The sequence below is a fragment of the Chaetodon trifascialis genome, chromosome 13 (genome assembly GCF_039877785.1).
Source record: "Chaetodon trifascialis isolate fChaTrf1 chromosome 13, fChaTrf1.hap1, whole genome shotgun sequence".
Classification (NCBI taxonomy): Eukaryota; Metazoa; Chordata; class Actinopteri; order Chaetodontiformes; family Chaetodontidae; genus Chaetodon; species Chaetodon trifascialis.
The window spans coordinates 7,072,967-7,099,454 of NC_092068.1; the positions used below are offsets into that span (position 1 = coordinate 7,072,967).

The 26,488-nt window shown below is 40.7% G+C and overlaps 1 protein-coding gene across 1 annotated transcript in view; it reads right to left on the reverse strand.

The window, feature by feature from the left end:
• Positions 1–26,488, reverse strand: part of LOC139341392 (cilia- and flagella-associated protein 46) — a 59,189-nt gene that overhangs the window by 6,551 nt on the left and 26,150 nt on the right. The window contains exons 23-55 of the mRNA XM_070977906.1: positions 26,016–26,147; positions 25,728–25,893; positions 24,316–24,388; positions 23,970–24,105; positions 23,670–23,853; positions 23,060–23,213; positions 22,125–22,348; positions 21,878–22,000; positions 21,552–21,713; positions 21,070–21,212; positions 20,795–20,893; positions 20,655–20,715; positions 19,919–20,074; positions 19,504–19,704; positions 19,309–19,415; positions 18,327–18,509; positions 17,069–17,207; positions 14,310–14,507; positions 12,790–12,978; positions 11,930–12,052; positions 10,900–11,085; positions 10,407–10,580; positions 9,372–9,469; positions 8,937–9,010; positions 8,158–8,336; positions 7,785–7,891; positions 7,453–7,529; positions 6,709–6,873; positions 2,011–2,090; positions 1,562–1,622; positions 1,452–1,479; positions 960–1,073; positions 696–808 (exon numbers count right to left, since the gene is read on the reverse strand). Of these exons, the coding sequence (XP_070834007.1) occupies positions 696–808; positions 960–1,073; positions 1,452–1,479; positions 1,562–1,622; positions 2,011–2,090; positions 6,709–6,873; positions 7,453–7,529; positions 7,785–7,891; positions 8,158–8,336; positions 8,937–9,010; positions 9,372–9,469; positions 10,407–10,580; positions 10,900–11,085; positions 11,930–12,052; positions 12,790–12,978; positions 14,310–14,507; positions 17,069–17,207; positions 18,327–18,509; positions 19,309–19,415; positions 19,504–19,704; positions 19,919–20,074; positions 20,655–20,715; positions 20,795–20,893; positions 21,070–21,212; positions 21,552–21,713; positions 21,878–22,000; positions 22,125–22,348; positions 23,060–23,213; positions 23,670–23,853; positions 23,970–24,105; positions 24,316–24,388; positions 25,728–25,893; positions 26,016–26,147 (4,409 nt within the window). The remainder of the gene's footprint in view (positions 1–695; positions 809–959; positions 1,074–1,451; positions 1,480–1,561; positions 1,623–2,010; positions 2,091–6,708; positions 6,874–7,452; positions 7,530–7,784; positions 7,892–8,157; positions 8,337–8,936; positions 9,011–9,371; positions 9,470–10,406; positions 10,581–10,899; positions 11,086–11,929; positions 12,053–12,789; positions 12,979–14,309; positions 14,508–17,068; positions 17,208–18,326; positions 18,510–19,308; positions 19,416–19,503; positions 19,705–19,918; positions 20,075–20,654; positions 20,716–20,794; positions 20,894–21,069; positions 21,213–21,551; positions 21,714–21,877; positions 22,001–22,124; positions 22,349–23,059; positions 23,214–23,669; positions 23,854–23,969; positions 24,106–24,315; positions 24,389–25,727; positions 25,894–26,015; positions 26,148–26,488) is intronic.

Genomic DNA, 26,488 nt, shown 5'->3' on the forward strand with positions numbered 1-26,488 from the left:
AACAGGGACATTTCTATATATAACCACTGAGGGAATGAAAGATTGATGTGTTTGAAGAGATTAAGCCTATTCCTCCATTTACTGCTTACATAATCTGCAAACAGCACTGCTCCAGATTTCAATCACTCATTTATTACAGTATTTATTTCACATGCGTTAGACACAAGATGCTGTGTGACTTCATGAAATCTGGTGCATTAGTAGGTTGCCAGGCGCTCAAGATATGAGATAAAACAGACTGACGTTTGTATCGATCGTTTGGACTTTTTTGGAGAGGGCTTTCGTGCAGTGTTAGTGGTAATGGGGTCACAGGAGTAAGTCTGAGCAACACCAAGTGAAGTCTTTCCATGCTCTTACTGACAACCCAAATTAGCATTTATTTGCTGACAATAAACAGACAGTAGACTGTTGTAATTAACAGTAAATTCAGGTTAGTGTTTGACATTAAGTACGTACTTTGTGTGTTGCTGGTGTTTGTCTGGACAAATTGGAAGAAACCAAATCATGTAACAGACCTGTACATCAAGTTTCTGCTCACTCATATACAGCAGTCATCATACTGATATTGTCAGCATGCTGTGAATTTTTAATGCTGACATCTAACATTTAAACAGCACTCAATCATTGAAATAAAAATGCCCTTGAGTCCTATGAAAAATTGTGGAGGGAAAATGCAGTGTGTGGGTATACAGTACCAGACAGATTGAGGGCTGCCAGTTTGCCAGGTGGAATGTTTGCCATGAAGCGCTCCATCCCCAGGTAAATGAATGCACTGCATCTGCACAGCAGCTGCTCCATCTCAGACAGACTGGGTGCATATTTGGGGCAGGGTTAGCAGTGTAGAAATGAGCAGGTGTGTTGCAATGTCACAAACACAGTTGGTTCTCATTATGCTCAGTTCAAAGACCAAACAAAGACATGTTGCGTTACATTGTTTTGCTCTACTTAAAAGATCTAACCTGGCCGTTTGTTTGCTGCCCATGAAGCCCTCCCACAGATGGGTAAAATGCTGGCTGTAGGTTTCCAAAATCTCCTTCATCCTCATGCTCAGACTGGTCCCATCTATGCCACACCGACAACAGCATGGAAAGATTAGGAAACTTTCTACTTGCTGAAGTTGAGAGGCTAGCTGGGAGCTGCAATGTGACTCGTACAAAAATAGAGGTTTTGTAAAATAGTATAATGCAAAAGGTAGAAGAATGCAAAAAGTCTACAGAGAACATTAATCACAAACGCACCCCCAGCACTATATTTGAGTCCAAAACACACCACCCATACAGAACATAAAATAAAAGCAGCTACAGCTGCACAGCACTGTAACTGATCATTAACATGTATTTTTTCTGCCACAGTGCAGGACATTTCCACTCCAATAGACAATTATTTTAATTATGCAAATATGCGTATTCTCCTCAAAAACTGAGCGAATACGCGACACGGACTCACCAAAGTTGCCTTCATTGTGAGGGTCAACAATATCTGGGTAGGTATGTTAAGAATAATGATCAATGAAAAAGAGCGTAGTCAAACAAAAACCATCTTAACAAGCAGAAAAAGATACATTTGAAGCTTCGTGTGTCCACAGGGAAGGTGTTTGAGGGCAACACACGATTCACAGGTACCTGAGTGAATAAACTAAAGTTATTACAGCTCAAACATAAAGTGTATATATGTACACGCACATGCGCACACATGTCGAACACACATCCATGTGTAAATGCCAGCTGCAAGAGAGAATATGAGCGTGGATTTTAAGACAGAGCAGGCAGAGCAAAAGACACGGAAGCAAAAGGGAACAGGCAGGTGGAAAAAATAAAAGCGTTGCACGACAGAAGATAAATGATCAGAACCTAGAAATAGGATCTTTATGAAAACACATTATGTAATTGATTGAAAAACCACACTTAAAAGGGAGGCGAGAGGAACTTAAATTATTGCCAGTGCTGACAGCAGGTAAAAGTAATACTGCTGTCTGTATCTGACAGGCCCAGATTAATTTACTGAACTTACCACTTTGATGGCTTGGCTTTGATCTCCCTTCCCCTTAGTTCCTTTGCCACCTTTGGTCTCCTTTTTGTTGTCACTTTCAACTGCCATAAACAGGAACCAGAATTAATACACACACTTGTCTGCAGGGTAGATTACACAGCATTTGGACTGGGGAAAAAAAATAAAAAATCACAGTATCTGCAAAGTCAATGACATTTATTGGTGATTGAAATTTAAGAACTGTTGTAAAAGTTTCCTCATGGCTGCAACATCTACTATCCCCTGCAAATGACTGTAATGGCTATTGATTAAGCATTAGTAGATTCATTTGGTTCAAACCTGTTTCTTTAAAAAGAAAAAAAACAACAACACTGATTTAGTTGATGCCTAATTGCAGCCACGCTGAAGCTGTGAATTCATTCTCGTGATTTTTTAAATTTTATATCATGCCAGTGCCAGAGCCCATCTGTTGATGTGAAATGCTGCAGGATAAATCTCCACAGTCCATGCCAGCACGTACTTGTGTGTCACAAAATGCAAAAGCTAAGCACTTGTTCATATGCTACTCTGAACACTGTTTCTTGTATTTACAGTATTTCTATCGAGTGTGAATGTGCTCATTCTAACTTGCTTTGGATAAAAGTGTCTGCCAAAGGAATGTAATGCAATTTAACTATTAGCCGATGAATCAAAATGAATGCTGATCACTTGAGTTGTTATCGACCACAAGCAGCAGATCCAAACTTCCACTTGTCAAACACTTTATGTCACAAAACTAATGACTGAATTCCTGCAGAGTTTGCTGTTGAACTTCGTTGTACACAGAGGATGAATTCCTCACCGTCTTATCTCCACCCATCTCTAGTGCAATGCTTTGCTTCAAACTTACACACAGTAAGATCAGTAAGTTTCAGCTGTTGATCAAATGATCAAAGTAACTTGCTGCCAGTAACGTGCGGCCACAAATTAACGCATTACTGTAATTCCCCTACTTTTGGCAATAATTTGAAATATAATTCATTACTTTTTGAAATTAATAACACAACTACAATTACTGAAATTTAAATGGGCTCATTATTCGTTACTTTTGTCTTACAGTAGGTGTAAATAGTAGACAACTGCAAAGGACAGTGGCTGAAAGCAGCCCGACCTCCTGATGGCATGAGGCAGCTCAGGCGATGTGAGCTTGCTTGTTGTCGCAGTGACTGTAGAAACTGGGGTTCATCAAATATAACCATTTACTGTAGCAAAGCTCATTGACATGTACATCCAGAACTGTTTGGGTGTTCTTCTACCAAATCCTACTGTCTAACCAAGACAATCCAAGTGTAGCTTACATAAAGACAACAAGTTGTTGCTGCCCTGTGGTGGTTGGGAGCATTAACAATGCCTTTCACTACAGCGATAATGGGAGCAGTGATACAGAAAATTTGACAGTTGTCTTGTCCTACACTGTACCACAGCAGCACTAAATAATGTAATAGAAGTAAACCCAAATGTTACTTTCCCTGGTAACTTTACTTTTAACTTATTTTTGAGAGAAATAACTATTGATTGTATCTAACGACTCATTTTCAGTAACTTGCCACTGGCCACTACCTCTAATGACAAGCTCAGGGCAAACTTTTAAATAAACCTTTTCATTTCATTAACAAGATAATAACCATAACTGCTCTGTTTTCTGTCTGAAGCTTTAGTCAGTTTCTGGTTGATTAACTTGAAGCCTTAGATTTTTGAGTCTGATATTCTGAACCGCTGTACTGCTTGATGCCTGGACTTGTTTTTAACATAGAGTACAGGCCAATGTGTACTTGGAGTGTTGTCAAGATTAGAAAATTTAAAACCCCAAACATAAAGTATGCAATACAGCTCATGTGTCCACAGGATAAAAAGTATTTCATCATCACCTTTCATACCAATTGTCAGGCTGCACAAGGATGAGTTAGCCTCACTGGTCACATAGCAGCAGTATCTTCTCACCAGTACAGCTAAATAAGGCACCTCAGTTTACAGTGTCTCCTGCTGTTCGTATGGCTAAAACTACTCGTTTTTCTTATTTGCCCAAAATAACGCTAACATGTAAAAGTGTACATCACTGTGCTTTTTCATGAATGAACAGGTCAGCAAATGTAAAATCTCTCATGACGTCTGTGTAATTTTTATCACAATTTATTGGTCAAAACTCAACAACTCTCAGAGGGTCACACAGACAGACCTGAGGCAGTAAGAACAGACATTCAAACAAGGGCAAACATTTGCCACCTGAAGGCAGTCTTTTTACAGTTTGTGCTAATTTGTCTCGTGCATACTTCATGCAAAACACTGCACAGAATAACAAATAGCCCTTTCAAAAGTGGTTTCAGGCACTCCATCTTCTTGACACAATGGTAAACTGTAGATGTCAAAATTATGGTAATGATGGTCCACAAAGAAAGAAAAAAAGAGAAAAGCACTTCTTCTGGTCTCATCATCGCCCATGTATTCAATCCAGGCACTGAAAGCTGCATTAGGAAATACATGTTCTTGTAGTTGCCTGACTGTGGTATATGCAAGTGTCAAGTGACACACACACACACACACACACACACACACACACACACACACACACACACACACACACACACACACACACACACACACTGGTTTAACAGTAACCTTTGAACATTCATTAAAGTTATGCAAATGATTCAACCTTTAAAAAGGTAAAAATGTCTGCAGCATCAGATTCAGTGCTCTATCTACCCCCTTTTCATTCCTTTACAAAATATCAATGTGCAGAATTCCCTGAGGATTGAAGCCTCATTGCCAAAAAAACAACTGGATTTTTCTCTTTTTTAACGCTCATAGTACTAGTTCAAAATAAACTCCTGAGAGAATGGAGAAGGGGACACTACACTAGTGTAGTGGATAATATTAATTAAAATTAAGCTCATTCTTTTGTTCTCACATGTGAAAATATTTTTTCTTTGCAATAAGCTGCAGAATTGTGATGCTGGCCTGACCAGAGTAGTGAAGCACAGCTTTGTAACTGCAGTGGCAAATTTATGTGTGACCAAAAATAGGTCATGTTATTTTACACCGAGTTAAAAAATACTTTGGCTGAAATTAAACCAAAAGGACAGATCAGACCAGAGTGTGCTTGTAGAGCGAATGCTTTCTTTTTAATGTATTCTGATTAGAGTAGGACTAAACAGATCTCCTTACTTCACTGTGAATTATGGACAATTATGTAAGCAAAACATCAGCCATTATTGGGTCTCATTAGACCCAATGGACTACTCACTGACTACAGTTTAAGCTTGCTTCTTATCTATCTCATCTAAACTCTTTCCTGACAAGATCTGTATCCGACATCAGAATTTTAACAGGACTGACTGAATCTACAACATCTCAAAAAGCGAGGAGTGTGATGCTTTTCAGCTGTAGCCACACTTTTCTTACCCATGGACAATCAAATCTACGGCCATGACTCTAAATGACTCCAGCAGGAACAGCTAAACGGACACAGTTAATGGACATCCACTTACGCCAAGTGGGCTGTGGCGTTCACGGATGTCCGCATGAACTTCTGCATGCCGGCAGGATGTGAGATGACCTTTCTCTTCTGAACAAATTACATTTCTATGGATGGCTGCCCGCAATCAAAAGTGCAAGTCTTTGTTTACTAAAATCCGATGACAAATTACATGAGGCAAAGATCCAATTACCCTGTAAAATAAAAACAGTTTCATAGACAGAAGACAGTGATACGTAGAGAATACTGCATAGTATTATTTCTCCTATCAGGAAACCTTTTATTTCTAATCTTAGCCTTGACTCTGGAGGGAGGCACAATAATAAATCTTTCTTCATTTTATTTCTGGCCCATTCACAGAACTTCTTCCATAATAAGTCTTATCTTGTTGTTTCTTTACTGTTCTTGACTTTACCTGTCACTGTGTAGTCGCATTATCTCCTGTGTAAATATAAAGTAAAAGCCCACTTTTGAAGAACGTCTGAGAATTGTATTTATTGCAACTTAATATTTCAGATGATACCAACAAAATAAAAATGAGCGAGTGACAAAACGCTGAGCAGACTGTGACTCACATTAAACGACAAGAGGCTTTGAAGAAAATAACAAAGGAAATGAGGGGAAATGATCATAGGTCTTGGATAATCATTTTCGGGCAGTTAAGAAAGTATTTGTACTGCAACAATTTAAAGAGGGTTGTTGTGTAATTACGGTAGTAATAGCAGGCTGGATGAATGCTGAGCAGGAATTCTCCTCATGGTTTTAGACCCGTCTGAAATGGTGCGTCCACCAGAAAGCCAAGTCATTTGCACTTCCATATTCTGACAAGTTTCCAATAATACATGTGTTATGTAAAGTACTGCATTAGTCACGCCTTTGGTTTACGCTAACAACCAGATATCACCGACTGCATGTGTTGTATTTAATGTTCATATGCATGCATATGTGTGTCTCTGTGCACCTCTGCACTATGAAATGTGAAATCAAACCCATTTCTGTAGTAAGCTGACATTTAGTTTTCTTGAGGAAAAATATGTCACTTCAGCATGGACCTCATTTTATGAATAAAACAAGATCGGCACACTTAGAATCTACTAGACGAACTGCTGTATGTAAAAGTTTGCTGTTCATGGGAATGGTTAGAAATCCCTGGGCAGTGCTTGCACACGTCTCTTAAAATTTGTCTACATGTGTGTCTCTGGTACCTTTCTCTGGTTCATCTCTGTTCAAGCGACTGTGGAGGAGCTGGAGGGAGAAGTCTCGTGACACAGAACTCAAGCCCTCCTCCTGCAGGATAGACAAGGCTTCCAGCGGCAACTCCAGCAACTTTCTGTCTGCCAGCAACACCACATACTCCCCTGGTTCTGCTGCTGATTTAACTAATGCACACAAACACACACAGTCATCTTTCCATCACTTTTGGGGACATTACACACACTTACATGAAATTCCTGGAGAGTCACCCGAACAATAACCATAACCACTATTTGCTTAATCTTAACCCCAGTCTTCAACCTAACATTTAATGATTTATGTTATGAGGAATTGCATTTTGTCCCCACAAGCAAGGCCAGCCATCACAATGTGACTGTGTAAACAGATTTAGTTCCCCTCAATGTGAATAATACACATCCACACACATGCGTATGCAAATGTCTTCTCATATACTGTCTATTCGTAGTACTATAATCTTCATTGGTCCTTGTAAATGTACTGAGTAGTTGGTTTGTGCTTGCAAATTAAAGCGTATCACATTAAGAGCAACATCACAGGCCTGAGGGGGGAGAGATGCAGCCTGCCTGAATAGAAATCTGCTGATTGGGTGCCAATACTCAGATAGGAATCACGGCAGATGTTAGAATAGTGGCTCAGATGATACACTGTAAAGATAACCAAAAGGCCCTGAGGGTGTCACAGACACAAGCAAGCTCACACCCAACATGCTTTACCTTTAGCTGAGCTCCCTTTCTCTTCTTTATCTTTGGTTTTGGTTATTTCAGGGACTGCTGGCGATGCATCCCAGCGCCTGAGGGAGGTACAGACAGGTGAGGATCAGTAGGGCTACACTATCTTACATAAGATAGAACTAGATAGAGTCAGATGTGACAGAGTGTAAGAAATACAGACATGCAGTAATTGCTTTGTGTAACAGACAGAGGAACAAACCTGACCAACCGAGATTTACAGACAAACCAGCTGCACTACTTTGTTTTAAACACAAACGTGAAAAGCCTTTGTAGGGTACAAACTGGGGAATCTGATGACATACACAGTACTTCACCTCAAACAAGAGAAATCAAATTCTGTGAGAAGTGGATTTAAGTAGTCTTCCATATCTTGCACAATTTCTCTGAAGCGAGGTGTTAAAATTTCTTCTGCAGCACTTTGCTGTAAAGGGGAACAAGAAAAAAGAGAAGGGAGTTTCAGTAGCTGTAATGCAGTATTCATTGTTTCAGACCCCTGTTTACGTTCATACACACATCTATTGCAGCAACACTGTGTTTGGATGTAACACTCAGCTGCCCCAAGTCTCCCCAGTAAGCGAGAAGACACACGAGATGATAATAATTGCAGTGGAGTGAGCTTAATTATGAGGCTTACAGTGGATGGTAATAATAGAGTGAGAAAAGTGCAGAGGTTTCAACAAGACATACCCAGGGAAAAACTTTATGCTCCTCAGAGGCCTCCAGCCTGCCCTCAAGTCCATGCCAACAGGCTTCCTTGAGGAGGGCATGTCTAGTCTCCTGGCCAAAGGCCCGAATTTGCTCCCTCAGTGCCAGAAGAGCCTGCGGGCAGACCGAAACCTTGGCCACCCTAGAGCACGCCAGGGTGCCTGCAACAACAGAACTGTCACACAATCAGACATGCATACTCACAGACACATACAGGCCTTGTAATTGGTCCCTGTGAGTACCTCCACCCCCTCCTCCCCCTGCTCCTTTTGAAAGATCTCCCCCTCTCTTCTTCTGTCTCATCTTGTTTACTCCCTGACCGCCTTCTCTGTTTCATGAATTTGACCTCATTCTTAGGCAATGAGCTTGGGGTCCTTATTTCCATGATACCTACAACTTCTTACGTCAGTCTAGTCCTAGGAAAGGTCATGTGAGCAGCTAATACAGTATGCTAATACTCTGTGATGACTAATGAAAGCTGGTGTTCCATGCCAGGCCGGTAGCTCAGAGATCAAAGAGAAATTCAGGTGATTTGTTCTGCACTTAGTCGTCCTCTCTCGTTGTCTTCATTAAAACAGAACTTCTCATCTGCCTTGCAGATAAATGTTACATGGGAATATTAAATTCATTTGGCCCCATTTAAATGCTGACAACACTGCTACTTGAGGACCATATTCCCCAGGGCTATGGCTCATACAACTAAGAAATCTGACAGCTCTTTTCATTGTGGACATTAGTTTAAAAATGTATAATCAGTTAACCTGTAACTTGCGCAGTCTTTCCTTTTTGATGTGGAGCTTTGGTCATCTCATAGAAGGCCCCATAAAGTTCTGACCTAAAACCAGAACAAACAAACAAACAAACACTCACAAAAATACATTTTTTCCTTTACCTGTTCCCTGTATGCACTGTTTCATAAGTTTATTTACAATATCTTAAATTCAAAGTGACATGGATGCATTGCAGGTACAGATACAGTACTTTCAACCATCAGCCCTCTGGTGGCAGGTCAACCATACAGCAGGCTCCTTCTGCTCCAGATATAACTGTAGCCTAAATCTACAATGACTTGTGAGACCTGCAGACATTTACTCATGTACCATAATACTGTCAAAAGGCAGATAAGGACAGAATTTAAAGCATGGCAAAGGATGGGAAATGAGAGAGGAAACAGAAAAGGGTAAAACAGAAATTACCCATCTTCAGAGTGTTGAAGCAGCAGGATCTTCATGTTGGGCGGAAGCTCTGCAAGGATGTTTAGGTGGCTGGGACAGACGGTCAGGTGGCTAAAAGCCTGCAAACCAGAAAGTCTTTTCAAGATCACACATTTAACAGTGTATTGTACAGAAATACTTTATGCTTTAGAAAGAGCTTTTCTTTATGTAAGTAGAATTTTAGAGTGCATTAAAAGTCGGATGTTCGTCAGAAAAGTTTGATTCAGGTCATGAAAAAGTACGTGAAGAGGAACAGAGGAATATTTGCATCACATTTCAGAAGGATTCTCAACATAGGCGAAGATTTTGGGTAAAGATGTGCTGCTGAATTGTCCCACCAGTATTTTTACAGATCTCAAAAGATCTTGTCTCTGCTCCACATAGTGTTACCGGTAAGGTATATGCAGAGTAGCCAAGTTTGTTTTTTTTGTCTTCTGCAAGAAGTGAGCTATTATGAGTGAGACATGGGGATACCAGATTATCTGGCAACCAGCTGTACTACTCACTGTTGGCTAGCTGCAGCACTGGATATATATAGTAGAACTAGCAATTAAAGGGTAATGAACAAATGACATTTCACTGAAGAATTAAAAACGGTCTCTCTCAATATAACCAACATCTATCAACTTCGTTTTTGGGATGGTTTAAATACTGTAGGTTCATGTTTGAGCATTGCTGAGTTCTGTCACAAAGCACCATTTAAACAGAGTTTGACATTACCTTCAGGTCATTATGCATTTATTGTCTTCTGTGAAAAATCTGTGAAATCATAGTGTTACTCTTAAAATCTTATTCTATTCTATAGTGTCAGATTTATATTAGTAAAATAAAATGCAAAATAGATGTTTTTGAAATCAGAAAAAATGTCCTGTTTTAGGCGGCTTATATAAGCAAACCCATACTGAAGTAAACATTTTGTAGAGTCAAGGTATTTCTGTGTGTACGGGTGCACACACGTGGGCATATGAAGGAGAAAAAGAGTAAAAAGAGCAAGCACACACACCTTACAGTACATACCTTGGAGAGGCTACTGAGGGAGTCCTCCACTCCTTTCAGCATGCTGCTGGGTCTCTCCTCCTGAGAGACGAGCAGTTTTGTGTGTAGGTTGAGCAGAGCGGAGAGCTGGGACACACTGGTGCAAGTACAGGCAGAACTTAGGACCTCAGTCACCGTAGAGATGGTGCAGCAGCTCTGGGAACAAAACCAAACCTGGGTGAAGGAGCTGTTGGTAATGGCAGGAATTATGGCAAGTGGGGTGAGTCATATACTGCAAGGGACTACGTTGTGCATCGAGCAACCTGCATGCTGTCCTGCATGCGGTAGTTTTAGTGGCAGCATATGGTGGAACTTTATACAGTGAACATGAGTGTTACAGTGATGAGACTGAAAGTGAAAGTGAAACCTCGATGATTAACATGTAATTTGTATTACGTAACACTGAATACTGAAGACAATGCCTGCACACCCAGGCTCCGTAGTAGAAATGCACATATGATTTTATAATCAATACCTGAAAGAGGGCAAGATATTGACCTGCCAATGCAGGGTCAGACTGGCCATGACACTCCAGCATGTTGAGAGCAGCATCAGCCACGATGCAGGAGGGCAGCTTGTGTTGGAGACTCAGGTTGATTGCCTCAGCCAGTGCTTTACTGGCCTGCGCCAACAGCTGCTGGGCTCTGCGCCTCTTCTGCTGCTAAAGAGACACAACACACAAAATGCAGCAGATCAACATCCCTGCACATTATAAAAGATAATACAAGTACTGTAATTCTGCATAATCAAATGTACATCACACATACAGCCATGTTACATACACTGTGTATATAAATTACAACAAAGTATCTCTATACTGTAGTATATCTCTACACTGGCCGTTACCAGATTCTTTACCAGTGGGGGGCAGCCAACACAATGTAATTACTCAAACTTCATACAGAGAGCAGCCCTTATAGGGACAGTGGTTTCATGGAAGAACGGGCACAACTGTAAATTTTCACAATTAACAATACTTTTTTCTCAGACCAAGCTGTGACGATGGAAATGTGGGTAATAATATTCTTTTACATTTCTACGTAAGGATGGGAAGCTCTATGCCATTTAAAAGAAGGCTGTTAAAAGAAGTCTGGTGACAATTTTTTGTAAGTCCTCCAATGGCAAAATAAAATAATAAATGAACTGATTAAAGCTGTCTGTGACAGCATTTATCTCATTCTGATATGATTCAAGCAGCATCTAGATATTAGACATAATAAATCTTGTATCATTATACAGTTGTTAGTCTCAGGCACGCCAGTGAAAACTCAATCTTACAACATTATCAATTTAATCTTGCTTAATATTCCAAAATGTTGCCGCATAAATAATGCATTGGCCCCATTTTATTCTGCCCCAAGTTTGATATAGACAGCAGCTTTCTCTGCACTAACGCCCAGAGATTTTCCTCTGGGGGATTTGAGATGTGATGTGGACTTCTTTATAAAGACCTTAGATTTGAGATGAGTCAAAAGTGATGGGGTCACTTGTCAGGAGGTATGTACCTGCAGATCAGCACATTTGGCAGAGGTTACCCTTGGCTCTCTTCTGCTTGATCCTCTGTCTTTCCCTTTCTCTGAATCCTCCTCCTCCACAGAAACAGCTTTAGGGTCAGACCAGGCCTCCTTCTGCACAGTTAGTTCAAGATCACAGAACAGTGATTGTGATTATTTTAAATCCTCTCATGACCACGAACCATGAAAACCTAAGCTTTTCTGTCCTTAATTATGTAAGCAGACATCCATCTCTCTAATCCTTATAAGCTTTTCACCCTGTCTAGCAACCTTTTCCAGGTTATTGCCCATTGGTGTGTATGTGTGTGACCCACAAGTATAATTAAGTGAGAGCGTGTTCAAAACTTTAATTATTGCTTTCTAGTATGTCGGTTGTGTAGTTGCAAAATTTCTGGAGGCATAAACAGCCTGGAGTTTTGGTTTTACTTAAAAGGCATCATCAGGGGCAGGTAGAGAAGTCAGGAAACATCAGTAAATAAATAGAAGAAAAAGTTTTTGGACACAGTCCTGGCTCTGTAGATGGAACAACCTGGCTTGGACTGAGCCACACAACACTATTCCATCAAAAAGTGACATTTGTGCCTGTGCACTGGATAAATTGAAGCGGAGGGGAGATGGTTGGAGTGAGAGGGACAATAAACCTGGTATGCTAACGTGTAATCGAGACCTTTCTGCAGGATGACTCGGCCCACCTTCAAATTTCCTAATAATCTCCTGTTATTCTCTAAATAATGTATCAAATTCCACAGTTTCACATCTGGAATACTGTGCCTGTGAGAACCCTCTATGTAGCAGACATGTATACATGAGCATCATGTGTAAGTTTGTGTAAGGATACTCGTGTGGTCTACCTGTTTGTGCCTGTCCCAGAGAGCACACAGATATAAAGGGTCCTCCTGCACAGCCAGCAGTCTGAGGTACTTTCCCATCAGGCTCAGGCAGCGAGCTCTGGTCTCCATGTTGTCCAGGGAGAGAGAACTGACTGCAGCCAGCTGGCCCAGAGCCACCTGCCCCAAGGTACCGCCCAGACTCGCCCATTCCTGGACAACACCAAGGAAAATAAGGTCAAATGAGGAGATGGATCACAATCAATGGACATACTTGTACTATCATCTGACAGACCCAGTATTTGGATACACAATCTATCTTTTTGTTCTTTTTTTCCACAAAGAAAATCTGTTATAAAAGCTGTTTAGAGGCAGCATTGTGAGAGGGGAAGGAGGAGTGTTAACTGTGGACAAAAAATGAAGTAAGTGCTGTAGTTTGAAATTTATTACAACAAATACTGAACCCTGTGCTATGAAGACAGAGTGAGACAGACAAAGAGAGAAAAAATGAGAAAGAGCGTACAAATGGGAATGTACATGGAAAATAACAGAATATATCAGCTCTATCTGATTATACCTTTCATGAAGACTAGTGTTAGGGCTCATGGATGACTACACCTGCCGCCCTCACAGCTTAAAGCCCTTCTCAGTCTCATAATCTAAACTATTAATATTAAATCAGCAATACCAAATTTAGAGGTTTGGGTGATGCCATTGCTAAAATCTTATTTGGCTTTGCAAACATGTGTTGACTGGAAACAAACCCATTCAGAATGAGGGCAATTCTTATGCAGTGTAACTGTCACATGAGTGGTATGGTAGTCTAATCGGTGTGAGTATTAAATGCTGGATAAGTTCTCTGTTTTCTTGAGGAGCTTTAGCTTAGAGGAGAATCAATTGAGTGTATGCTAACCCATGAAACTTGGCAGCTTTTCAGACATCTTATGCACAGAAATTACTCTGCCTGTCTCCTGCACCGAGCATTCCAATAAGAAATCCTTTGTAAATATTCCCAATGAAGCAAAACACTCTCTAAACGGGTTAAATCCTGGGCAGTGGAGTAATGGCTTGCTTCTGCACTTGTTTGGTTATGAGGGTGATAATAATCCACAACAACCTGTCCTCATAGCTCATAGAGGAGCTAAACAATTGCTGTAAATTGTTGGTTCGCCACAAGAGATTTGTTCTCAGGAGTACAATTAAATACAGCACAGTGCAGCTACAAGCTATATTTGTGAGGAGGATAAATAAATTCTTGGTATTTGTCTTTTAATTTGTGGATGATAAAAAGACAACATTATGATTGTCTTAGGCTTTTACATAAGATGCCACAGGCTCATAATAAAGAAACTGGCCAGTTAATGCAATACTTTGTGAAAAGAAAACAGAACTTGCTTTGGCATAATGTGTGATTTCTTACATTAATTCGTGTTATGGTGCAAGGCCACAGTGTATCATTACTGTGGCAACTAAATGTGATTATATTGTACCTAACTAAATTCAAGATATCACATTGGACCCAGGTTTAAGGTGCCTGATCTAACCTGTTCTACAGAGTTTGGCTCAGGTGTGCAGCGTGTAAACTCTTCCAGTGCTATCTCAGCAGAGGTCTTCCTCTCCCGGGCCAGAGCTTGGCTTTTCTCCTCGGCACAGCGCTCCTCCAACATGGTCAGACAACATTCTGCCAGGGCCAGTCGCAGGCGCAGCAGCGTCCGCAAGGCTGCCAGTGACAGTCCGTGACCCTGACAAGGACGAAAGAAGCAGTGTGAAAACAAGCATGAGGAAATGCACTCATAAGTACACACGTACAGTAGATGACAAGGAAAACGTTAACACACACTTGAAATACACATAAAAGCATGCATGAGGCATGGGACAACTCAAGTTTATAAAGAAGATTTTGAAAACTTAACATCAGTCAAATTGCTTTCCTATTTAAATGAGGTGCCAGGTGAAGACTGAAAACCACTAATTTAAACAGAAATAACTAAATATGGAACAGGAGATGGAGATCTCATAAAAGATGAATAAATGAGCACAAGTTCAGTGATTACAGCCGTTTTCTCAAATGCCGTTTCAAACACAGGTTGGATGACAAAACTTACTGGTGCAGCAGCACCATCTGCTGAAAGCACACTGCCATAATCCAGCCTCCAATGGCTGAGGCAAACACCGGCACAAGACTGAATCAATAACTCAGTTAACACAGGAATTTGTAGCAGGTGTGAGAGTTGTTCAATCAATCTTTCTTTCATGATTTCATCAACATGTAAATCAAGGCAGCAGGCAGTGTTGTCCCAGTCCATCTCTGGCACTGAAGCACTCAGATAACCTCATCTGTATGAGAGCTTGTATAGTGTCTGGATAAAATATGATTCTAACACCCATCTGCTGCTGACAAGTAAAAGTAATGAATACTTTATCTGTTTGTGTCAGAACATTGTTAAACGGTGGCCTGAGATATAAACAGCAATACACACACACACACACACACACACACACACACACACACACACACACACACACACACACAAAGGAATATTCAGCTAAGATGTCACACAGCCCAGAACCCCAGAATATGACACTGGCACAACAGGGCTTAATAACCTCATGCAGGCATTTAATTATGATTCAGTCAATTGAGACTGTTTAGGAATTGAACATGCAAACAAAGCCTTTGTCATTTAGCCATGAACAGGGCTTTTCACAGGAGAGCCCTTTCATCTCTCAACACTGAAAAACATGCTCAGATACGCCTCTAAATAGGATCAAACATTTTGCCATCTGCACATGTCCTTAATGGGCCAGCAGATTAAATCAGAACTCAGCTTCTAAGCTAAGAGTGGAACAGCCGAGCAAATGCACTTACACAGTTGTTCAAAGCATTTTTAGAATCACTGCAGTAATGCCTTTTCTTCTGCCCAGGCAGTCATTTCTGGTGTTCATTTTCAGCCACGTTCTGCTGATCAGTATCCTCAAAAGAGAGTTAAGTCAAGTGGCTGTGACTGCTTAAAAGTGTAGAAAATTAGGCCTCTGTGAAATCCAATTTCTTTTTCTTCAGATTCTGTTTTAGTTTTTGAGAGATTCTGTTTTCCTCTTCAAAACGAAATGAAATCAATGAATTTGATCTAACACAACATTGCACTGCTTCTTATTGATGCATCTTGTGCAGGACAGCCTCCATATGCAGCTCTAACACATCTGGTAAGAGGGTCTGATGGAGGCTACACTCATGTTCGGGTCGGCAGACTCCGTCAACGTCACCAGTGTTGCGTTCTGCCATGACATGCCTTTTGCAATACTGTCATTGCCGTAATAAATGTTTCAAGCATACTAAAAATAATGTGCTGCACTGTGGCTGCCATAACATGCATACCAGAAACACACGCCAATCTCTCTTTTGTTGGCTGGAAGAACCAACGCAAAAGTCTTCATCTACTCCCATCCGAGGAAGAGGAGACCCAGTGGATTAACTTGATGGGAATGTCCCCACAACAACAACTCCAGACTAGCTAATCATGTTACTTCAAACTGCTTTGGTGGCCAGTACAAAGCAGAACTGAAGCTCAAGGATGGATCGTGATTTCAAACTAGCAAGTTTGCCAGTTTTATGTTGCTTTAGTGTTCACTTTGCTGGTTAGCCTGTTGAAATGTCCATTAGCATTTTCCTTGGCTGATGTGGCTGATAGCAGAGTATTTAATATTGAGAGACAGACTAGAGAAATTGGGCGAGCATTAAGCCTCATTTGAAGCCAATTAAATAAACAGAGTAGTAGCTAATAACTTCTATAATATATTTTGGGCTTTCTACCAAATGAATGCAGCTGAGATGCCGAATCTAGCCCTTGTTTTTTTAGATGCTTTTTTCCTTTATGTCAGTAGAGTGTAAAAAGGAAGAATCATGTTTTGAGTGGGCTATCCCTTTTTTTGTAACACGGTGACTTAACACTGTCAGCGGAAAGAACAAACAAACTTTGTTGAAGTGATCAATGAGCTCTTGCGTGTACACTGCCTCTCTCTCTCAGCGGACCTCTTCGGAAGGACTTGGTGTGTGTGACACATTCATTTTAGATGCTGATTTTTCTAAATTGAAACCACATTTTGGCAATTTACAAGATACTCTGCATTTTACAGTTGATTCAGTTTTTATTATCAAATTCTGCAGAGATCACGGGGCCCCAGATAATAGAAGACAGAATGTTTTTCCGATCTTTTCAGAAATGAAATGCCTCCCAAGGTTTTTCAGAGGGCAACACAACAATGAAAGATGGATTTGTGAGGATCATGCATGTACTTTATTTACCTCCTCCTGTGAGGGAAGCAGCCTCTGAACATTCAACACCACATGCTCCTGCTCTGTAACAGCGAGCTGCATTTGAGAGAGGCCAATGAGCAGGAAGCGCTGTTTGTCCTCTGTATAAGTAGCATGGTTGGCCAGGATTCTGTAGAGCAATATTGTTAAGGGTGGACAAAGACAAAGAAAACAACGTATGGCTGTGTGAGTGAGACAACAAATGCGCCAAATCAAATAAAGAATGTGAGAGCATCTCGCGCAAGAACCAGTACAAACAGATCCGTTCTTAAGTAAAGCAGCGAGTGTGAGTGATTGAAGAGAATTTGTGGGATTCACTCATTTTCTTGCACATTTTCTCTTAAGTACAAACAAAATTCATATGCTGTCCTGTCGTAGCAGTTATGAATACAGAGTTTGCCTTTCTCCACAGGGGAGAAACCCTCTTATTTGATCTGAAATCATACCGTCTTAATCTGAACAAATGAAATATAATACCCACAGTAGATTAACTGAAATAAAAGAAAATATTGTGTTTACATAAGAGAGGTTTTTTAGATTTTCTGATTCAATTGACATATTTCATGGCAGCCTGGGCAACCTGAACAGTTCAGTTGTTGTCCTTCTAGTCCTACTCTGACAGCTGCCTCAGGGTCTTTATGTAGGCTGCTGTTCAGTATCTCCTCTGTTGCATTGACAGTGTAACATCTGTAGCCTGTAATATTCTCTATCCATTATCTCTGTTACAGTCACTAACTATCACACATTAGTCATGGACTGCTGTGATTCAGGAAGACATCTCTCTGAACATTTGACCTGGTGTAACCCCATTCCTTCTTCATGTCTGTCACAGTACAGTGCTGCTCTGATAGCACGCTGTTGACAGCGTAAACTGTAGGTTTTCTAATTGTTTCAGGTCCCTGAATTCAACTACTGACACTGCTAAACTGACTACAGTTTTCTGTCTGTTAATTTCTGATAACAGGCTCCACAGTGCAATGTTAGGGGTGTCAATTATGTTAATGATCAAATCTCACAAACGTGCAAAAGAGCCGGACAAGAATACGAAAATGTTCTTGGATGAGGCGCACCACGTATGAGTCTGATGTCGGTGTTATAGTGCTATGACATAACAACCTTTATGTGCTGACTTTCACGATTTAACTGTCAAAAGCTATCAACATGCACCCAAATAGACTACATAATAATAATAATAATAATAATAATAACATATGCCATACAGGTCTGGAGTACCTCCTGACTGACTAACCTCAGAGCATGTGCGTACTCTGAGTGAGCCTCTGCTGCGTGCTCTCTATAGTTGAGTTTGGTGAAACCACTGGCACACTCTCTGAGCGTATCACAGGCAGCTGTTAGCCTCTGGATAATCCCAGTGCTGAGTGTCTCTCCAGGATCCCCAACACCAAGGGCACGAACACATTCAGTGGCTCCTCTGGAACACAACATATTCTGTTAGATCATGATTAAACAACACCCACTGAAGTCACCACTTTATGATTGTGTCTGGCTAACCATTTAAAACATGATATTTATAGGATGTTTTGAATGGATAACATTGACATGGTGAAAGTAGGTTTCACTGATGAAAGATGATGTTTCAGCCAGTTGACTTTTCTTTGAGTAAAATATCCCTGTGAGTCTACAATACATTAAGAGGCAAAGGGGGATATTTACAAAGCTTGCCAGAAAATTTAGAAACACCAGGCATTTTCAATTTAGCAGGGAACACTTATATGTAGTCCCTCATCCTCTATGTATGTCCCATAAAAAAAGCATAGCAGACTGTACACCTGCTTTTCTCAGAAATTTCAGGTGCAGTTTCAGTTACAAAAACACATTAAAATACATGTGGCATTAGAGGTCTTTAGTGAGACAATTACAATTTGACTGTTTCATGCTCTAAAAAGGACTGCAAACCCCTTTCTAAATATCCCATCCAAGTAGCAGGGAACAGATTTCAGTAAAATAATAGTCAAAGTTGATGCATGTGGAACCATTAAAATATGAATACAATGGTTTATGTCTAAAAAAGCCTTGGAGTAAAAGTGACAAACTAGGTGTTTGGTTGATGGATTATATGGTAACTGTGCAGCACTGAATTGTTCAATTTCTCTTTACCCAAACTGGGTGAATGACAAACATCTTAATCAAAGACAACACAGAACTAAAGGTCATCCTAAGCAGGAAAAATGACACATTTAGCAGGTTTGACCACAGAAGTTTGGGGTTACCTCATCTCTAATGAGGCGATCAAGAACGTGAGTTCTGGGACTCTGTTTACCCGCTGCTCCAGAACCAGCTTCAGAGCCTCGCAGCCTTGTTTTATAATCTGATCAGCCTGTGGAAGAAAACAGACACAATGGGAAATGCATTCACTACAAAAATAATGTAATTGTAATGTAGAGGGGTGTTAGAAGGTACTGTACCTTGGAGTGAGCATCTTGGTCTCTCTGGCCTACTACAGCTCTGACCTTGGTGAGAGTGAACTGGTACCAGAACTCCTCATCCCCTCCCAGAGCTTGGGCTTTGTCCAGCAGGATCAGAGCCTGGGCATAGTTCTGCTCTTCACAAGCCAGAACGGCCAGACCCAGCAAACTTCTTGCCCTTGCTCTCTGGTCTCCGAGTTCCTGAACAGAGACAATTTGAAAAAGTGACTTATAAGAGTTATGAAGTAAATATTTCAGTGTGCGAAAATGATCAGTATCCATGCCAACAATAAATTGCAGGACAATATTTTCTTTCACACAACTATATAACATGTTTGGTATGTACGCAGTACAACAATGTCGTGATTTGAGTCTGAAGAATCTGACAGTGAGGTCTTCCTCTCTTTCATCTTACCATAGCTGCCCAGTGGGCCTCTGCCAGGAGCTGTCTGGCGGGTTGATAGAGTCCCATGCTGAGGCAAATTTCAGCTTTGTCCAACCAAATATGCTGTGCACACACATCCACACTCTGTCGCCCTGCCTCGTGGGCCTTTTCATCCACCTCAACTTTCTGAAAAATATTGGACAATTGACTTTTTTTTAAAATCAACTCAGACTGTAAACAGATGATTTTAAAAGTTGTCAACAGCTTTAAAGCTGCCACATACAAAGCACAAACACGCAAACACACACACACGCACACGCACACACACACACACACACACACACACACACACCATGTGAAAAAAACCAGTACAGCAGGATTTCAATATGAAATTCAAACCATTAGCAGGCTACAGTACTAAGCATTAAAAGAACATTAAGACAATCCTCGGCTCTCTTAACTGACTCGTTTCAGTTTTATGAGACAAGTAATTTGACTGTCATAAACCTCGTATATCAATCTGATAATCAGTGCTACATTATAAGAGTACTAATTACAGGATGGAATAAATTTCCTCCACCAATATAAGTCACTTGAGGGCACTTGCCAGTCATGTAAGTGACAGTCATCCTCAAAGAAGTAAGTAATGAATCAAGAGTAAATTAAAAGGCATTCATTATAATGGTCATTCCTTTAACTTGCAAAGCCAAATGAATGTGGAGCTCTTGATACACAGATATATTTATTTTGTGAGAAGCAGGCTGACCTGACTGCAAGCTTTGTGAAGGCCTCTCCTCTCCCGTGAGAAAGCAATCGCTTTGTGGCACCTGCAGTCATGAACATCATATCAAAGGTCATTCAAGGAAAATGTACAAGCATTTAATATTGACTGCTGAGTTGATATACCCTATCTGTTCTTGTTCTTGGATTGCACACAGATTCGGGAGCATCTCCTGATACGGTGAATGTGCCTCCAAACCCAGCTGACAGCAAGTCCTCACAATTCTAATTAGGTGAAAAAAGAAACATGCTAAGTTATTACAGACTCAAGTGACATCACTGAAGGCGATTTCACAGATTTTGCACAGTTCTCTCAGGAGCCACAAAAAGCTTCATTCAACATTTCTCTCATATGCAGTATATCTGTAAACAGCTCTCTTGTAATTTATCAATGTTTTCACCGAAGTCGGTAGAGATCAGACAGGCTGCTCCTATTCAAAAGGTCATGAGCAATGGTCTCAGCTAGATGCAGCACGGGCAGGGTCAGGTGGTCGAGCGAGAGTGAGTGAAGCTCTTTTTCCAGCAGGTTGAGATAAAACAGGCTCTGAGTCTACAGTTCAACAAACACAGGGAAAAAATAAAGTAGATGCATAAGTTAATTAGAACATATTTAATTCAAAATACTGGAGTTTCTTCTAACATCTTAATTTGACTGACACAGATCAATAAATGCACTTCCACGTGACCAACAAATGACAGCTTCTCAGAGCTGCATTCATATCAAGTCAATGCTTTTGGCAGCTGAGCCTTTGATCCTATAAAGCCTGCGGATACACTCTCCGTTATTTTGAAATAAAGACTGAAATCAGAGACAAGATCAGAGATGGTAGATGGTTATGACACTGAGACAAATGTGAGGGAGCGTTATGGTATGCAGTCTCGCCTGCTTTGTGATGCTGTGTGTGCTGATACAGTGAGGGTGACTGTTGGTCCTGAAGATCTGCCGGGCCTGGTCAGGACAGACGTAGCAAGCCCAGTCCTTTGGAGTGGAAGGAAGTGTCTGATCCAGAACCACAGGTTTAGGTCTCTCTTCTGCTGGGGGAGGCTGGACAAACAGATGAGACACAGAATTAATGTTTTTTTTTTTAATACTAGTGTGCAGTCAGCATTTAAACTTAAGTACAATTAAGTATATGATTTCAAAGCGTTGTTTCTTGCGATCATAATGAGAGGGTGAACAACGGCCACAATTTCAGCCACAGGACTTACATCTTTCACTTTTTTGCCTTTGGTCTTGTCTTTGCCTTTTTTGGATCCAGCAGAGGGAGGAGGCTGTGGTGGCTGAGTCTTTCCCATCTCACTGGAAATCTCATAAGCCACTGCCATGGACACCTGGGGGGACAAACAGTGCACACAGATTTATGGTCCATACTCACACAAACATCAATTGAAGAGCAGCCTCATCCACATGGATAAATTTGAGTGACAGAACAATGTTGTAGTAAAGATGCACTACCTGCCATATTTGAAGTACAAAGCTGTAGGCTCTGAGCAGGTTAAGCTGGTGCTCAGGTGAAGCCTTGTCTGTCATGACAGCGAGCAGAGTGTGTGCTCGTACAAGGCTGTCAAGGCGCCGCACCTCCTTCAGATTAGACAAACTTTGTGTGAATAACAAGCCCTGTACTCCGACCAGGGACTCGCATTTCACTGAGCTCAATGCGCTCTTTTTGGACTCATCCTCTAGAGGAAAGATATACACAGAACATTGTGACAAAGAACTCAGCAGGACACAGATATGTTCAGTAATCTGTAAGTGTAATTGAACAGCATCGTTAACATTTCTTTTCATAATTACAAATAGCGCTGATAACAGAGAAACACATATCTCTGTAATGAGTTTTCTTTAATTTGAGTGTTCATGTTGTCTCTAAGGGAATATTTAATGGGGCTCATAGCACAAGACTAAAGAGACTTTTCCCAGCACTCTTCTAAATAATGCTACGCTATTCTCAAGGGGTGGCCACATGGGATCTTGAGAAATCTGTTTTCATCCAGTCAGTTCATTTTCATCTGAACAATATCTGCTTGGTTTAATGTTTACACAGGGTAAAATGAAATACAAACACTGACTACCATTGCTGATGCAACTATCAAAAAGCTGTGGCATGGCCCTTTTTTGTGGATCAGACAGAGCAGATATTATTCCCCTTAGACTAACAAAGTGTAAAACTTAAGCAAGTCCCTTAAATGAAAGTACACAGGCACACGTTTCCATGTGCAGCCACACGCACAAACTGAATCCATCTGTGTAAACAGAATATATTTGTCTCATGCCCACATGAAATCTGTTACCTTCTCCTCTAGATTCTATTAATAGCATAATTAAAATTCACTAGTCATTCACAAAATTGTGCCATGATTCAATGAACAAGACGGGTCAATGAGTTCTACCTGCTCTGTCTGCCTGTTCTGTTTCCATGTGTAGAAGGATGTCCACAGCCCACTGAATCTGGTGATGGGCATCAGCTTTGGGGAAGTCGTGACAGTACAGCCACTCTCCAAACTCTAGCAGGAGGCTGACCTTCTGTCTCTGACTCTCTACACTCTGTTCATAAATGGCATCACAAACACAAAAGTCAACCATTAACATAGTTTCAAAGATGCTTTTTTCATCTTTGCCTTCGTTTGACAACACTGTATGAGCTGGAGTTTGGAGTGACATGTTTGCATGGTGTGACAGATGTCATTCACCCTAAGCCTGACTCTTATCCTAAACTCAACCTAGACCCAAATGAGGGGCCGTTCTTGCGTGTTCCAGGCCGTAGTGAGGGGCACTTGGAAACACAGTGCTAATGGCATGCCAGCTCCACTTGATGGTGCTAGAGACTTTGCTAGAAATGCTGCCTTTGCTGAGTGCAAAAAGACAACACAGGAAATGAAATGACCTTCATGACTAGGATTGTCCGATCTAACTAATTCCAACATGGTCTGTCTGTGTGGAAAAGCAGATGTATCAGGATTGGGTAATGATGTAAAAATGGTGCCAGAACAGAGGTATTACCAAGAGAGAGGTGATAGATTTCTGGTAGCAGGTGAGCTGTTGGGTTATACTGCCAGCACACAGTGCCACCTGGTGCCACATAAATGAACAGCACTGCTCTCCTTCATCTTGCAACTTCTGCATGTCCATCAATACACTTTCCCCCAGTCGTGCTTTTACCAGTATCCGGTGTTTCAGCAGAGGCCTGGTAAAACATAGAGGACAAAAACATTTCTTTGTGTCTTTCTGTCTATCTACCTTTCCAGTTCCTTTTACATCTTTACCACAATCCCCAGTGCATTATTATTATTTTTTACTCACAGGCGGTGTCTCGTGCAAGGCATGTCTCGAATAGCTTGGTCCAGGAGCTGCAGCGCACTTTTCCAGTCTGCTTTATCACTTTGGATTTGGAGCAACAAACTGTAAATTGCTGCTCTCAGGGTCAGGTCCTCTTCATCTGTTCACAGAGGCACATGCGTGTGTGTGTGTGTGTGTGTGTGTGTGTGTGTGTGTGTGTGTACATGAATAACACTTTCTGTGCCATCCATCATTTACAATACAGTGGTACAGAAGAAACCAATCAGATTCATAACAGGGAACAAAACTAAACATGAGGCCATCTTCAAGGGGTAAATTTTACAGATTTCAAGGTCCTTTTATCACTCACCTGTGGCTTCATATTTAGAACTCCCAAGAGGCAGTTGTGTCAAGGTCAGCAAACCTTTCACTTTGCTCTGTTTCTGAAATAGAAAGCATTAAAACTTAATACTTTGACCCTTTTACCTTAACACTTGAGCTACAAGGGTGACAGGAGAGTGTTGCTGATACCTGTAGTGGTGGATGGCTTGTCAGTTAAAGCTCAGTGATGGACAGTATAAGAGAAATTGCTGTCTGACCTTGCCCTGTACACAACCCTGGATGCATGCAACATTACTGCGTGTCACTGTGTGTGAGGAAGTCATTTTTGATGTTCACAATGTGGCATCCAATAGAGAAAAATGTCATTTCTGTTAAGACCAGACACAGATGTATGGGATGGATTTCACTTGTTTCCTAGCTTATCGTGGATCGTAGCACTGCTGAAGAACTGTGTCAAGTTGGAAAGAATACCACATGTGCATATGAACATCACTCTGAATTCTCACAAAAGTTGCCTTTAATTATGGATTTGAAGTTATTCTGCAGTTGAATGACTGTTTATGCCCCCGGCTGGATTGCTGTCCACAGGCAGCACTAAGGAGATGTTTTCTCACTCTTGAGCACACCCACACGTTTTCCCCTGTAGCCCCCTCGAGAAAATGTTTCAATTTTCTCATCAATTAAAGATAACATAGCAAGATTATGAAGGGTGAACCCCATTTTAACTCTGTTTTATGGGAAAATGAGGACAAAATAGAAAACAAGAAAAAAAAAACAAAAAAAAACCATCATTTCTGATAGTCATTTTGTTCACTTGCTGCTCATTTTTTTTGCCTGAACTTTTTTTCCTGTTAGCAGTAGGGATGACAAAAATTGATTGCTTAGGGGTTAAGCTTCACTACTAATTATGCTTAGTTGTTCAACACCACGGAAATGCAAAAGCATAGTTGTGTGCCGTCCTATAGTTAAGCCAGTATTATATGGATTAAAGTTTATGCATATATGCATTTTGTAATTTTTATGAGAGATGATGCTTTGTGAAGGCATCTCGGTTTTTTTGTTTATATTGAGGGTCATTTTGAATGTGACTGTATAGTGTTTGTCTGATCATTTGCCTATGACAGCAACAGGATGTCATCAGTTTTGTGCCTATATACAGTATAGTATGTACAGTATATACAATGACCATTGTCATCTTGGCCATTTGTTTGATGAAGACCTGGGAAGGTCCAAACATCACAGACATACCTTCAAATGATTAGTTTAACTTTTATCCGCATTAAAATGAAATGTAATTAAAATGCATGAAAATCTTATTAAGAGTTGAGTATCATAAAAAAAGCAACTCTGGCTCCTGCTTAAACTTGACAAAACAATAAACTGACAGAATTAATATGGATTAAAATTAATGTATGAATAAGGCTGAATATGGTTCCATACATTTGCATGTTTAGTGTCTGTCTTAAGCAGAGCAATCAGGATCTTCTCCAGGGGTTCTTGGAGCTGCCATCTTTCCTCAGGAGTCTGTGTAAGGGGTAGACACGTGTTCCAGTAATGTCTGACAGCTGCAGCACACAATGCTGGATTCTCAGCCTTTTCTGCATAGCTGTGAGAGAGAACAGATTGAGAATATTTTTTGGTTTAAGAAAATGTTCTCCCTCATTTGAATTTTATAATTTGTAGCTGCCCAAGGCATTAGTTAATAGATAAACTGACTGTAAACAGCACCTGACACTGGACAGAAGCACCTTCATAGCCTCTCTGTAAGCATGCAGGTCTCCACTGGACTCATGGACTAAACTGAGACCCCTCAAACAGGCGGCACTGCTCAGCATCTCATTCACCGCATTCAGGCCATAGCTAGAAATATGAGGAAATGTATTAGCTGTCAATCAATATCAAATCAATTCATCAACCAAAATGTAAAGCTGACATATGCTGAGAAAATCTGAAACATTGCAACTAAATTCAAACTTTGCAACTTCATACAAAAATGTAAAAATGTAAAGCAATGCTTGCTCATTAATATCACCTGCAATACTCTTGAATATGCACAAGATGTCATCTGCCCCTCAGAGAGCAAAAAACTCAAAGTGCTTTCCATAACAAAGCACACACATTCATATAAAGTGCAGTCTCTCCTGCACATTTTAGGGCTTAAAAAAGATCTGGCTGGTACTTCTAAAATTCTCTCATTGTTT